The sequence below is a fragment of the Staurois parvus genome, unplaced genomic scaffold (assembly GCF_062004578.1).
Source record: "Staurois parvus isolate SC_StPar_1 unplaced genomic scaffold, SC_StPar_1.0 ptg000412l, whole genome shotgun sequence".
Taxonomy (NCBI): domain Eukaryota; kingdom Metazoa; phylum Chordata; class Amphibia; order Anura; family Ranidae; genus Staurois; species Staurois parvus.
The window spans coordinates 1,552,917-1,569,380 of record NW_028318208.1 but is presented as its reverse complement, the minus strand read 5'-3'; the positions used below and the strand labels follow the sequence as shown (position 1 = coordinate 1,569,380).

Sequence of the window (16,464 nt, the reverse complement as noted above, 5' to 3'; positions counted from 1 at the left end):
TACCATGCTGCAAAGAGGGATTGGCTAATCTAATTGTAATACAAAACATTTGGCCGCATTAATTTTCTGATTTATTTGCGAATGGACTCCTGGTGGTTTGAGAAGGGATGATGAGGATTGCTTTTCAGCTGTGTGCGCAACTATAGAGGTTTTTTTATATGAGCATCCTATACTTCTGCAGCTTTGCAGTTGCACTTGCATTATGTTCAGGTCACAGAAATCCATTAAAGGTCCTTTCTGGACTTCTAGATTATGCAAGTATTGCAAATTATATTCACATTGGTTGCATTACTTGCAAATATTGTCAACATTACTTAACATTAAACGGAACTATTGATCAGTGGCTTTTAGAGGACAAACCATCTTGCAGAATTTTTCAGTTAGCTGCCACCTTTTATTTAGAGAAGACGGTTTTCTCTTTGTCCTACGTGATCATCCTGGTGGACAAGCGCAAAATATGACACCTGAGGAGTCTTCTTTTACCCCTGGTTCACATATCCGCGGTCCACTTTTTGCGCGGGCACGAGAGCCCATTCATTTGAATGGACTCCCGTGCCCCGAGACACGCAGGCATGAAGTCCCTGCACTTCCTCGGAAATCGCAGCGTGCGGGTTGCGATTTTCAGTGTTAGAATTAATTGTACCCAGCCTTGGGTCCGCATTTCAGAATTTTTCAAGTAGCTGCCACCTTTTATTTAGAGAAGACGGTTTCCTCTTTGTCCTAAGTCAGTGGTTCTTAACCTTCCTAATGCCGCGACCCTTTAATACAGTTCCTCATGTTGTGGTGACCCCCAACCATAAAATTATTTACCCAGTAATCATAATTCATGAGTGTCCTTTTACCTCCAATACTGCTGCTTTCAACACAGTAGCTGCTTTTAACAGAGTAGCTGCTTTCAACACAGCAGCTGCTTTCTACACAGTAGCTGCTCTTTACACATCGGAAATATGTGTTTTCTGATGGTCTTAGGGGACCCCTGTGAAAGGGTCGTTCGACCCCCAAAGGGGTCGCGAGCCACAGGTTGAGAACCACTGTCCTTACTGATCATCCTGGTGGACAAGTACAAAATATGATACCTGAGGAGTCTTCCTTTACCCCTGGTTCACATATCCGCAGTCCGCTTTTTGTGCGGGCACGAGAGCCCCTTCATTTGAACGGACTCCCGTGCCCCGGGACACGCAGGGATGAAGTCCCTGCACTTCCTCGGAAATCGTAGTCCGCGCGGGAACTGAGGTTCCCAGTACAGTTGCGATTTCTAGTGCATGCGGCGTGCTATTAGAATTAACGGCACCCGCCCATGGCTCCACATTCCTCTGTGCGGGTGATTTTTGTGCGGATCCACAGCGGCACCACCCGCACATATGTGAACTTAGCCTTATTCTGGAGAAAAAAAGACAATAAATGATGATGTTCGTCCATCGTGTTCGAAGAGGACCTTGACATCTAACAGGTAGTGGGCTGTCCACGGTATGTCCGGCGGTAAGGCCTATACGGGCTGGTAAGGTGGCTGGTAAGGCCTATACGGGCACGAAATGTTCTGCCACATGTCAGGCAGACAAATGTGGGCACCACTGTTGCAGCATTGGCAGCTCTGGCTTTGCGGAGTCCTTGAGCTTCAAATGCGGATCGGCAGCGGCATCACCCGCACAGATGTGAACCTGGCCTTATTCTGGAGAAAAAAGACAATAAATGTATTACTTCTAATAGACTGTTCTGATCAAAGTGATTGTCCCGGGGGGATGTCGTCTCCGGGGCTTATAGACAGTTTGGCTTTGATAATACGTTTTGTGCCACATTGCTTTTGCTGAACGCGGCCTTTCTTCAGATGTGATAAATGAGCCAATATATTGGGAAATGCAGTACACACATCCTTCCCTTGGAACAGATGTGACCAGAAAGAAAGCGGGACCAAAGCCCAATTTTGGAGCGTCTGAGTAATAGCCACATCTTTCTGGTATTGAATGCGCTGTGTTTTTTGTAATGCTCTGGAAACCGTTTAAAAAGAATATAGCGTTACTTAACCATTTGCCCTCCAGAGGATTTACCCCCCTTCCTGACCAGAGGATTTACCCTCCTTCCTGACCAGAGGATTTACCCTCCTTCCTGACCAGAGGATTTACCCTCCTTCCTGACCAGAGGATTTACCCTCCTTCCTGACCAGAGGATTTACCCACCTTCCTGACCAGAGGATTTACCCCCCTTCCTGACCAGAGGATTTACCCTCCTTCCTGACCAGAGGATTTACCCCCCTTCCTGACCAGAGGATTTACCCTCCTTCCTGACCAGAGGATTTACCCCCCTTCCTGACCAGAGGATTTACCCCCCTTCCTGACCAGAGGATTTACCCCCCTTCCTGACCAGAGGATTTACCCCCCTTCCTGACCAGAGGATTTACCCACCTTCCTGACCAGAGGAGTTACCCACCTTCCTGACCAGAGGATTTACCCCCCTTCCTGACCAGAGGATTTACCCCCCTTCCTGACCAGAGGATTTACCCCCCTTCCTGACCAGAGGATTTACCCACCTTCCTGACCAGAGGAGTTACCCACCTTCCTGACCAGAGGAGTTACCCACCTTCCTGACCAGAGGAGTTACCCCCCTTCCTGACCAGAGGAGTTACCCCCCTTCCTGACCAGAGGATTTACCCCCCTTCCTGACCAGAGGATTTACCCACCTTCCTGACCAGAGGATTTACCCCCCTTCCTGACCAGAGGAGTTACCCCCCTTCCTGACCAGAGGATTTACCCACCTTCCTGACCAGAGGAGTTACCCACCTTCCTGACCAGAGGATTTACCCCCCTTCCTGACCAGAGGATTTACCCACCTTCCTGACCAGAGGATTTACCCCCCTTCCTGACCAGAGGATTTACCCCCCCTCCTGACCAGAGGATTTACCCACCTTCCTGACCAGAGGATTTACCCCCCTTCCTGACCAGAGGATTTACCCCCCTTCCTGACCAGAGGATTTACCCACCTTCCTGACCAGGCCTTTTTTTCCCCCACAGAGCTTTCTTTCGGTGGTATTTGATCACCTGTGCGGTTTTCATTTTTTTTCGCTATAAACAAAAAAAGACTGACAATTTTGAAAACAAAACTATATTTTTGACGTTTTGCTATTAAACATGTCCAGTAAAAAAAAAAAAAATTTCATCATAAATTTAAACAAAAATGTATTCTGTCTTTGCTAAAAAAAAATCCCAATACGTGTAAATTAATTGGTTTACGTGAAAGTTATAGCGTTTACAAATGGCAGTATAGATACTGGGATTTTTTTTTTTTACTAGTAATGGCGGCGATCAGCGACTTATAGCGGGACTGCGGACGGCATTCTGACTCTGGGGGGAACTGACTTGGTGTCACTGACATCTCCAGTGAATCCAGTACAGTGATCAGTGCTAATAAAAAGCACTGACACTGTACTAATGGCACTGGGCAGGAAGGGGTTAACATCTGGGGCGATCAAAGGATTACCGATGTGTGCTTTTACTCTGTGCTGTGTGTGCTTTACACTGTAAGCACACTGCTTTGTATGGCTCTGCTATGCAAAGCCATACAAAGCAGTGTGCAGGAGCTGACAGGGGAGAAATCTGTTTTTACACAGGTCTCTCCCCTGTCAGTGATACTCGGTGATCGCCGGGTGCCAGCGGATAATCACCGGCTGGTTTTTGGTAAATCTAAAGCAAAATTCTCAAGAAAATTGTATAATGTATGGTCAGCCTGAGGGTGGCAACGATCATCCAGAGAATCAGCTGCTACTAGGTTGCCATTAACAATTAGGAAGTGAAGAGAAATGTCAGGATCAACCATACAATTACAAATGGAGAAAACATCCTTCTACTAAAAGGCCCAATGCCTACTTTTAAACATAATACACAAAATATTGAGTTTAATGACACTTTAAGGCTTCATGTACACGGGACACTTCTAAACGATGGAAACTGACTGCTGGAAAACGTAGGTTAAAAAACGTCTGCGTTTGCATACCGCGTTTATGAGCGTTTTTTAACCTCAGGAGACCTTCCAAATTGCCCAGAATGCACTGAAAAATAGTTAAAAATGTATTATTTCATACATTTTGAGAGAAATAGTGCGAGCAGAAGCAGAGAGAGCAGCATGTGTTGAGATAAGCTGTCTTTTTTTTTTTTGTGGTGTTTGGATGTGTTCCAGCTCATTTCTGTGCAGAAATTATTGCAGCAGTGTCTCACATATTTTCTTTCATGCGAAACCTCAAAGTATGGTGTACCGGGTCCATATGAGTACCGGGAAAACGCTTTGCATGCATTTTTCATGATGAGAAAAGGCTCTGGACAGCATCTGCAAATGGAAGAGTTAAAAAAAAAATTGCAACCGCGAACGCTTATAAATGCGGTTAGCTGCGTTTACAAGCATTTGGAACGCTGATAAAATCTACTCCTGAATGCAAGTTTTCTGCGTTCAAGAAAACAACTGTAAACTCAACTGCCTGTAAATGAACGATGTGTACATGGACACATAGGGAAACATTAGGGAGAGTTCAGGGGCTGCTGAAAAAAAAAAGCTGAAAAGCTCCTGAACGTGCGTTTATCAGCTGCAGTGTACATGGGGCCTAAATTGAAAGATAATACACACAGAAAAATGTTGAGTTTAACCCCTTTACACGAATGTGCGGCCTCCCGGCGCCTGGACCTAGACGCCGAGCGGCCGCACATTTGCGTTCAGGTAAGAAAAAACATATGTGCTGAAAGCCCGCGCCCTGCGCTCTCCCAGCACACATGTCCGGTACTCGCGGCTGGTCTTTCGATCGGGACCTTTCCCGATCATGTGACCGCCATGACGACGCATCACAGCGGTCACATGATCCCTAAACCCGCCCCGTCCGCTCTGCTTCTGAAACTCTTAAAGGGCCGGGAGGCGCCGGCGGGAAGGGGTTAACACTTTAACCTCCTTAGCAGTTTTCCTGAGTGTAGCTCGAGGTAAAATTTGAGTACCAAGAGCGGTAGCCCCGAGCTACACTCGGGCTTACCATGCAGCGTTGCTCAGGGGGTCCCTGCAGCGCTTACCTTGTCCTTCGCTCCCGCGATGTGTCCCCTGCAGCGTCCCCGGCCATCTCCTCCGGCCGATGCCGGCATTCGGCTTCCGTGTTCCGGTCCCTGTGACGTCGGGACATACGGGCGCCGGAACCGGCGGGAAATTTGAAATTTTTTAAAAATTTCATTATTGCTGTCATTGCTGTTTCAATGCATTTCACATACATTTTGTCCCTACTGCTTTGTCCGGCGCCCTGCCTGCATTTTGACTGTTCTTTCTGCCTGGAAACGTAGAAAAGTCCATGGCATCCAAAAAGCGTCCCTTTACGTCAAAAGCAGTTTTAGAACAACGATAGTAAATCAGAACCACTTGCAGAATTGAGTGATAATGATTCGTGGGGGAAATTCGTCATCAGACACTGAAAATGATTTTGCGACTTTGCTCAGCAATGTGCGAATTTGCCTCTGTATTTCAAATTTCAGTGTTTTTGGTTTGATTATATTATTGAAATAAATTTATTATTATTATATTATTATTTTTTATGATTATTTATTAAATTATAATTTATGATTTCGTGTTTCAAGTTTTATCATATCTGGAATGTTTACTAGACTCTTGTTCAGACAGATTTCAGTGAGTTATTCCTAAAAATTACAGCCTACAATAAAAAACTACATATTTCCATGCAAAAAAATGGTATCGCTTTCATCACAAAAAATCGGAAAGAATCATACCGCCAAGGAGGTTAAATCAAGCAAAATTGCTCTCTTCCTTCTATATACTGTACATGACAGGTACACTGTAACATACTGAAAACTGTTTTGCTTGTTCATTCTTGCAAGAAATCAGTTCGGTAAATGCCTGGGAATGATCGACTTGCCATTTAAGGTCACATTTAACGAGGTGCGTATTAAAGTTAATTAGAAAATTAGCAATCCAACTTGCTGAAGATCCAGACTTACTTGGGAATTAACTTAATCACCTCTTAGGCTTGTATATTGTGTTTATTCTTCCAGGTGGAGTGTGACGGGCCATCCCCCGCAATTACATTTCATATAGCGTGTAAATATTGTTTGGCAGTAAGTATACGTAATCAATTAGCCGCCGTGCTCGGTTTTCGGTGCCCTGGATTGGATGGCGCGCAATGTTGCAGAATTAGTTGGTTGAATTGAGTCTAAGGGCAGTCAGAGGCAGGGGCGGACTGACCATTTGGAAACTCGGGCACTGCCCGAGGGCCCGGGGTCAGTAGGGGGCCCCATGAGATGCCCCTGGTACCTTTTTCATATTTTTTTTTGAATTTGGGCAAGGACACAGGGGCCCCATGATCCCCTATTCCCCTAGGTTAATTGGCTCCTGTCTAAATTGTCCCTAGTATGTGTATGTATGAATGTGAGTTAGAGACCTTAGATCAGGGGTGGGCAAACTTTTTGACTTGAGGGCCGCAATGGGTTCATATATTGGACCCGGGGGCCGGACCAAGAGTAGATGAATAATGTGTATGTGTCATCCATAGTAAGTATAGTAATATTCCCCCATAGTAAGCATAGTAATTCATCCCCCATATAGTAATTCATCCCCCATATAGTAATTCATCCCCCATAGTAATTCATCCCCCATAGTAATTCATCCCCCATAGTAATTCACCCCCCATATAGTAATTCATCCCCCATGGTAATTCATCCCCCATATAGTAATTCATCCCCCCTATAGTAATTCATCCCCCATAGTAATTCATCCCCCATATAGTAATTCATCCCCCATAGTAATTCATCCCCCATATAGTAATTCATCCCCCATAGTAATTCATCCCCCATATAGTAATTAATCCCCCATAGTAATTCATCCCCCATATAGTAATTCACCCCCCCTATAGTAATTCATCCCCCATATAGTAATTCATCCCCCCTATAGTAATTCATCCCCCATAGTAATTCATCCCCCATATAGTAATTCATCCCCCCTATAGTAATTCATCCCCCATATAGTAATTCTTCCCCCCATAGTAATTCATTCCCCATATTAATTCATCCCCCATAGTAATTCATCCCCCATATAGTAATTCATCCCCCCTATAGTAATTCATCCCCCATATAGTAATTCATCCCCCCTATAGTAATTCATTCCCCATATTAATTCATCCCCCATAGTAATTCATCCCCCATATAGTAATTCATCCCCCATATAGTAATTCATCCCCCATATAGTAATTCATCCCCCCTATAGTAATTCATTCCCCATATTAATTCATCCCCCATAGTAATTCATCCCCCATATAGTAATTCATCCCCCATATAGTAATTCATCCCCCATATAGTAATTTATTCCCCATAGTAATTCATCCCCCTATAGTAATTAATCCCCCATATAGTAATTAATCCCCCCTATAGTAATTCATCCCCCCTATAGTAATTCATCCCCTATAGTAATTCATCCCCCATATTAAGTTCCCAAGTCCCCCCTGTGTCAATTCACTTACCTTTGCTCCGCACGTTCCTCTCGCCGTGTTCCCGCGCCGTTCCGGTGTAGCATGAAAATCTGTCTCCTATGAGGATCTGTCCCCCTCGACGTATCTGCGCATGTGCCAGTTTCAGGCATTAGCAGCTGATCGGCGATCTCCGGCACATGCGCAGATACGTCGAGGGGGACAGATCCTCATAGGAGACAGATTTTCACGCTACACCGGTCTTCAGGGCGGACTGTGAGAGGAGCCTAGCTCCCCTCACGTTCGTCACGCTGCCCTGCCTACACACATCCTGACAGCCATCCTGACAGTATCACGCTCCGCGGGCCGGATTAAAAGGTCCGCCGGGCCGTAGTTTGCCCATTGCTGCCTTAGATTGTACACCCCTTGAGGGTTAGGGACTGATGTGAATGTACAATATATATGTAAAGTGCTGCGTAAATTGACAGCACTATATAAGTACCTGAAAAAAAATAAAAAAATAAATAAGTGCAGAGGCTTCATTCACATTTATTTACTGACGTTATTACACACCTGTTTCCTAGGATAAAAGTTCCTGCGTAAACACTTGTGTATAAATGCGCATGTGAACATAACTTGTATTTGTGATCATAGTTACATAGTAAGGCTGGCCATACACTCTACAAATTTCTGCCCAATATCCTTTAAATTATGCAGACCCTTGCACTATGTAGTGCAAGGTTCTGCCTAATTGGATAGAATTAGGGCTCGTACACTGCAGCTGATAATCTCACGTTTAGGAGCTGTTCAGCGTTTTTTTTCAGCAGCCCCTGAACTCTCCCTAATGTTTCCCTATGTGTCCATGTACACATCTTCGTTTACAGGCAGTTGAGTTTACAGTCGTTTTTTTTAACTCAGGAAACTTGCATTCAGCAGTTGATTTTAATAGCGTTTCAAACGCAAAACGCGTATAAATGCGGCAAATTGCGTTTATAGGCGTTTGTGTTTGAAATTTTTTTTTTTACACTTCCAGTTCCCAATGCTGTCCAGAGCCTTTTTTCATCATGAAAAATGCATGCAAAGCGTTTTCAAGGTACTCAGATGGACAAAACACTGAACACAGGATGTTCCTACCAAGCTTGTCACACATTGTAATGACCAATTCACACCTCAGAGCTCTCCCACCCTTGGAAACAAAAGATATGTTAATGACCATTCACACCTCAAATTCCTCATGAAGACCCCCTGCCAGGTGATCTTAATGACTCCCTCCACCAGACACCTTTCCCACCCTTGGAAACAAAAGAAATGTTAATGAGTCCATCCCCCACAGTTATTACCTTTTGTACCACTAACCCCTCCCTCCTAGATTGTAAGCTCCAAGGATCAGGCCCTTCTATCCCTCTTGTATTGAACTGTATTGTTGCTGTATTGTCTCCCGTTATATTGTAAAGCGCTGAGCAAATCGTTGGCGCCATATAATTCTGTATAATAATAATGAGCAACTCACACCTAAGCTAATCTCAACACATACTGTTGTCTCTGCTTCTACTCTCTGTATTTCTCTGAAACAGTCTGAAATAGTTAATAATTTACCACATTTCAGTGCATTCTGGGCATTTGGGTTGTTCTCCTGTGCTTATCTTTAAAAAACGCACATGAACGCAAACGCACATAAACAGACATAAACGCGTTATGCAAACACGGCTAAACGGACGTTTTTTAACCTACGTTTTCCAGCAGTTTTCATTGTTCAGAAGTGTCCCGTGTACATGGGGCCTTAAAGTGTTGTTTAGGTTTGACCTCATATTATCTGTTTTTTCGTAAATCTCAAGAAAATTGTATAATGTATGGCCAGCCCGTGGCAACCAAAAACGCTGACACTGCAACGCTGGAGGGGATCATTTGGCAGGTAAGTCCGCCATAACATCCTGCATCAAGACAAAGTCTTTTGTCCTTTTTTTTAAATTGAATTTACATATTAGATGTTTGTGCCAAAATCTGGATCCTATTCAATTATAGCCGTGCAGTTTTTCCAGTGTAGATATTTTTTTCTACTTTACCTGCCTTGTGTGAATCTAAGGCTAGGTTAAGCTACTTTGCGAGTCGTGATTTGCACAGGTACGGCAGACCATTCATTTGAGAAGCATTTTAAAACTCGCAGACCGCACGGAAACCTCAAGTGCAGTGCAGTCGCCAGTGAAGGAAGTGGCTGCTGTGATTTTTTTCACCCGGTGCGATTTTTGGAAAGGGTCAGGGACTTTTTTGAATGCAAAAAGTTGCATTTTTGATTCTATAGACTTCAATGGAAACGCTGCAGAAAAGCATGTAGTGTGTTTTTGCCACGTTTTTGATGCATTTTGCGTTTTAAATCTGCCTAGCAACAAGAAATTTTTTTTATTAAATTAAAAAAATGCAAAACACACTGCAGAAACGGATCAAATGCAAACTGCATAGGTGTGAACCTAGCCTTAAGTGGGTCCTGGGAGATCATGTGATCACCTGCCAGTGGGACAGACTTATTTACTATTATTACAGGTACTTAGACAGTGCTGTCAATTAACGCAGTGCTTTATATATATATATATATAGTACATTCACATCAGTCCCTAACGCTCAAGGGGTGTACAATCCAAGGTCCCTAGCTTACATTCATACACATACTAGGGCCAATTTTGACAGGATCCAATTTACCTACTAGCATGTCTTTGTGCCACACAGGCACAGGGAGAACATGTAAACTGCAGGCAGTTGGTGCCGTGTTTGGGATTTGAACCAATAACTTTAGTACTGCTTAATGGAAGTGCTAACCATTTAGCTACTTAGCTTCAGATTGTAACCAGTGGCCAAGAGTTGTCTCTGCCAGGAGCTTTCTTCTGCTGGGGGATCAGATACAACCTGCTGATTATGGAATGTCCTGTATGATTTAGTTGTGGCAATATCCTGGTGCAATGAGGCAACTGACACATGATGCCGACACATGCCGGGGACGGGTCACAGTTTAGCATCTTTGCCCAGGGTGCTAGATGACCTTGTCCCAGCACTGACAACAGTAAACCATCCCTGTGCGACGCATGTCAGCACATCCACTTGCAGTCTCCATTGAGATAGTAGCATAATTCAGAGTAAAGACTAAAGTAAAGCGCGTTGTCACCCTATAATAGGAAGTGCCTGAACAAGAATCTTTACATCAGGATCACCAGGTACTGTTTAATGAAAGCTGTAAAATTCTAAATCTAGATAATGACTTTTGAAATGACATGAACATGTTAAAGCTTTTATGAGATTTTAATTATTGGGTTTATGTTCATTTTAATTGTTTGTTGTGCCAACAACTCAAAGTAATTCAGTGGTTTGTCTCGGCATTAGCTACCACAGAGGAAAAATGTTGAAATAAATATTGTTAATTTCTGTGTTCTGACGCCTATGCGTTATGGTCTTGTTTGCAGTATAAATAGACGGCTGAACGTTATGTAAACGAGAAGATCCTAAAACATAATATAAACGACGAATATAATTTTCCTGCAGTAATTGAAATGCATGTAGAGGTTGCTGTAGCACACGGCGTTCTGACAAGCTCACGGCTATTATGTTTTTGTCTTGTGTTTCAGAACAAAGTACTGAATGTGGATGGCGTAAAAGTCAAACTGCAGGTAAACACATTCTATTTTTCATGCAGTTATGTTTTCTTTGCAGAACATTTTGGCTTAGCACAAAGAAAGGCAGTTAAGGATAACAGTACAATGAAATCATGCTATATATATTATATTGTGTGCCAGAGAAAAAGCACGTCTGAAAATGAATCCTCCATATAAGGTGGTGTTATCACATACCAAACTGAATATATCTTTGTTCCACCCCTAGCAAAAAGTTTTATGCTGCCTAGGTCACAATAAAGTGTTACTAAACCCGGACTCTGCATTCACTCTATCCGGTCTCCCTGGACCCTGCAGTCACTATATCTGGTCTCCCCGGACCCAGCATTCACTCTATCCGGTCTCCCTGGACCCTGCATTCGCTATATCTGGTCTCCCCGGACCCTGCATTCACTATATCTGGTCTCCCCGGGCCCTGCATTCACTATATCTGGTCTCCCCGTACCCTGCATTCACTATATCTGGTCTCCCCGGACCCTACATTCACTATATCTGGTCTCCCCGGACCCTGCATTCACTATATTTGGTCTCCCCGGACCCTGCAGTCACTATATCTGGTCTCCCCGGACCCAGCATTCACTCTATCCGGTCTCCCTGGACCCTGCATTCACTATATCTGGTCTCCCCGGACCCTGCATTCACTATATCCGGTCTCCCCGGACCCTGCATTCACTATATCCGGTCTCCCCGGACCCTGCATTCACTATATCCGGTCTCCCCGGACCCTGCATTCACTATATCTGGTCTCCCCGGACCCTACATTCACTATATCTGGTTTCCCCGGACCCTGCATTCACTATATTTGGTCTCCCCGGACCCTGCATTCACTATATCTGGTTTCCCCGGACCCTGCATTCACTATATCTGGTCTCCCCGGACCCTGCATTCACTATATCTGGTTTCCCCGGACCCTGCATTCACTATATCTGGTCTCCCCGGACCCTGCATTCACTATATCTGGTCTCCCCGAACCCTGCGTTCACTATATTTGCTCTCCCCGGACCCTGCATTCACTATATCTGGTCTCCCCGGACCCTGCATTCACTATATCCGGTCTCCCCGGACCCTGCATTCACTATATTTGGTTTCCCTGGACCCTGCGTTCACTATATCTGGTCTCCCCGGACCCTGCATTCACTATATCTGGTCTCCCCGGACCCTGCGTTCACTATATTTGCTCTCCCCGGACCCTGCATTCACTATATCTGGTCTCCCCGGACCCTGCGTTCACTATATCTGGTCTTCCTGGACCCTGCATTCACTATATCTGGTTTCCCCGGACCCTGCATTCACTATATCTGGTCTCCCCAGACCCCGCATTCACTATATCTGGTCTCTCCGGACCCTGCATTCACTATATCTGATCTCCCCGGACCATGCGTTCACTATATCTGGTCTCCCTGGACCCTGCATTCACTATATCTGGTCTCCCCGGACCCTGCATTTACTGTATCTTGTCTCCCCGGACCCTGCATTCACTATATCTGGTCTCCCCGGACCCTGCATTCACTATATCTGGTCTCCCCGGACCCTGCATTTACTGTATCTGGTCTCCCCGGACCCTGCATTCACTATATCTGGTCTCCCCAGACCCTGCATTCACTATATCTGGTCTCCCCGGACCCTGCATTCACTATATCTGGTCTCCCTGGACCCTGCATTCACTATATCTGGTCTCCCCGGACCCTGCATTTACTGTATCTGGTCTCCCCGGACCCCGCATTCACTATATCTGATCTCCCTGGACCCTGCATTCTCTATATCTGATCTCCCTGGACCCTGCATTCTCTATATCTGGTCTCCCCGGACCCTGCATTTACTATATCTGTTCTCCCCGGACCCTGCATTCACTATATCTGGTCTCCCCAGACCCTGCATTCACTATATCTGGTCTCCCCGGACCCTGCATTCACTATATCTGGTCTCCCACAGTACACACAACATGGAAATGCAATTATATTAGTAAACTGCCAATTACCTTTTCTCCTCAGTAGTATATAGCAGTCTTTTGCTTTCTATCAGTGTCCAGCTGAGCATTGGTTAATCTTGTAGGAGTAGTTTTCATTCTCCTGTCACTGTCCTATGAGGCTGCATAACCCATGACCCTCTGTCCGGACAGTGCTGATTGGCCCTGTGCTGATCATATGCACCCTCCCAAAGAAAAAAAAAAAAACTTTCTAGCAATTCACATTAAACTGAGCATGTGCAGAGTGACGCCTAGAGCTCTGTGCTATCAGCAGATGGATTGGGGACAGTGGAAAAGGGGGAGGATCAGAGAGCACAGGATCAAATAGCCTTTTTACACAATGTGGAAGATTAATCCCTTAGGTTTCACAGTGAGTATAACAAACATGCTTTACTGCATATACAGACTGGTTTTTACTGTTGTGGGTTTAGAAACATTTTTAAGGCTTCGTTCACATGGGCATATTACAGGGTGACCCAGCTAGAAAAGAAAAAAAATTGGTTTAAAAATTGAGTGAAGCTGCTGGAAGATTATCAGCCGAACCATGACTGCATCCTATCAGATGCATTCGCTGTTTTTCAGTGCCATTTTTTTCAGGCAGACGCATTTGCTGCAACTGCTGAATACAATAGGCAGCAATGGAGATTCCTCCGTCCAGGTAGCCTTCAGGCTGAACGACAGAAAATTGAGCCATGTATGGGTAACCTATGCCACAACTATTATTGGCTGTGTCAGTATTTCTCAATACTTTTTCAGTCGTGGCACACGTTTAAAGTATGCAAAATCTCAAGGCACCCTGGTCTAAAATGAAACTGGGATGACAAAGCTAAGTTTACATCAGAAGCCGTCTTTCACACAGGGCCGGGCAAGGGGTGGGCAGGAGGGGCGGCTGCCCTGGTCACAGTGGGGATTTGGGAGGGTTGAGTTATTTTGAGGGGGGATTTACTAGGAGGGTCAATTTCTTTAGGAAAGGGGGATTTGGGGGGAGGGGGGTTAGTGCTAGGAGAGGGGATTTGGAGGGATTTGTCCTGGGAGAGGGAGATTTGGAGGGGGTTAGTGCTAGGAGAGGGGATTTGGATGGATTTATCCTGGGAGAGGGAGATTTGGAGGGGGTTACAAGATTTATTCTTAGAGGGGAAATTTGAGGGGTAGAATTGCCTTCTTATCAGAGGTCCTACCATCACATCACTCTCATCACATTAGAATTGTTCCCAATACATCAGAACCCCTGTCCCTTTACAGAGGCCCCAATATACAAGAAAGCCCCCCTTCACATCAGAGTACCCCCATCACATCAGAGGTCCTACCATCACATCAGAGGCATCCCTAATACATCAGAGGCCCCACTATACATAGATCCCCCATCACATCAAAGTACCCCTATCACATCAGCCCCCCAATTTTACAGTCACCTATTGCAGAACCCGCCAATCACACAGACTGCCTATCACAGAGACCCCCCATCACACAGTCCCCCATCACAGAGCCCGCCAATCACACAGACTCCCTATCTCAGAGACCCCCAATCACACAGTCCCCCATTACAGAGCCCGCCAATCACACAGGCTCCCTATCACTGAGACCCCCAATCACACAGTCCCCCATGACAGAGCCCGCCAATGACACAAACTCACTATCACAGACACCCCCAATCACACAGTCCCCCATTACAGAGCCCGCTAATCACACAGACTCCCTATCACAGACCCCCAATCACACAGTCCCCCATTACAGAGCCCGCCAATTACACAGACTCCCTATCACAGACCCCCAATCACACAGTCCCCCTTTACAGAGCCCGCAAATCACACAGACTCCCTATCACAGACCCCCAATCACACAGTCCCCCATTACAGAGCCCGCCAATTACACAGACTCCCTATCACAGAGACCGCCAATCACACAGTCCCCAATTACAGAGCCCGCCAATCACACAGTCCCCAATTACAGAACCCGCCAATCACACAATCCCCCATTACAGAGCCCACCAATCACAAAGACTCCCTATCACAGACCCCCAATCACACAGTCCCTCATTACAGAGCCCGCCAATCACACAGACTCCCTATCACAGAGACCCCCAATCACAGTCCCCCATTACAGAGCCCGCCAATCTTCAGACTCCCTATTACAGAGACCCCCAATCACACAGTTCCCCATTACAGAGCCCGCCAATAAAACAGACTCCCTATCACAGAGACCCCCAATCACACAGTCCCCCATTACAGAGCCCGCCAATCACACAGACTCACTATCACAGAGACCCCCAATCACACAGTCCCCCATTAAAGAGCCCACCAATCACACAGATTCCCTATCACAGTGACCCCCAATCACACAGTTCCCCATTACAGAGCCTGCCAATCACACAGACTCACTATCACAGTGACCCCCAATCACACAGTCCCCCATTACAGAGCCCGGCAAGCACACAGACTTCCCATCACAGAGACCCCCAATCACAGAGTCCCCTCATGACAAAGCCCCCATCAGGCAGACATGTGTATTTTCCTAAATGATGGGGGCCTTGGATTAGAGGCATGTGTTACCATAGTGTGAGCCTACTGCCAATATCATATCAATGAGTGGTGCCGTGCATCCTGGCCCTAGAGTGTCATTGATTGTTATGGCGCTGGCAGCTGCCCTGCCCACACTATGCCACTGATCCAGGGCAAACTGGGTCCTGTGCTCATCCTGTAACCCAGTGGAACCCAAATGGCACCCCACTCTGGTTGAGAAAGACTGGTCTATACCCAGTATATAGCCAAAATAATCAGCTGTTCTGTAAGGTGAACCAAGTTCCAATCAAGCATCCAGATACATAGCCGAGGTCTGCAGTGATGACACCGGTGGTTAGTACAGCTGCCAGTCTGAAATACTCATGGGGCACCAGCTTCAGAAAACCAATAGAAACTGATATTAAATCACACGCAGTTCCCTGAAAAAGAAGTATAGTCTACAGCACGGGTGTCAAACTGGCGGCCCTCCAGCTGTTGCCAAACTACAAGTCCCATCAGGCATTGCAAGACTGACAGTTACCCTAGGTTCACATCTGTGCGGGTGGTGCCGCTGCTGATCCGCATGAAAATCCGTGCAGCCGCACCACCCGCACAGAGAAATGCGGACTCGCTGGTGGGTGCCATTACTTCTAATGGCACGCCGCCCGCACTGGAAAACGCAACCGTACTGGAAACCGAGGTTCCCGTGCGGACTGCGTTTTCCAAAGTAGTGCAGGGACTTCTTTCCCTGCGTGTCACGGGGGCACGGGAGTCCATTCAAATGAATTGGCTCTCATGCCGTGCAAAACGTGGCCCGCACGGCCGCAGAGATGTGAACCGGGGGGTCACAATCATGACTCCCAAAGGCAGAGGCATGATGGGACTTGTAGTTTCACAACAACTGGAGGGCCACCA

General features: G+C 46.0%; 1 protein-coding gene across 2 annotated transcripts in view; it reads left to right on the top strand.

Annotated features, from left to right (window-relative positions):
- Window positions 1-16,464, top strand: part of RAB26 (RAB26, member RAS oncogene family) — a 346,450-nt gene that overhangs the window by 243,256 nt on the left and 86,730 nt on the right. For both annotated transcript variants that reach the window (XM_089686811.1, XM_089686810.1), the window contains one exon: window positions 11,041-11,082. In XM_089686811.1, coding sequence (XP_089542937.1) covers window positions 11,041-11,082 — 42 coding nt within the window. The remainder of the gene's footprint in view (window positions 1-11,040; window positions 11,083-16,464) is intronic.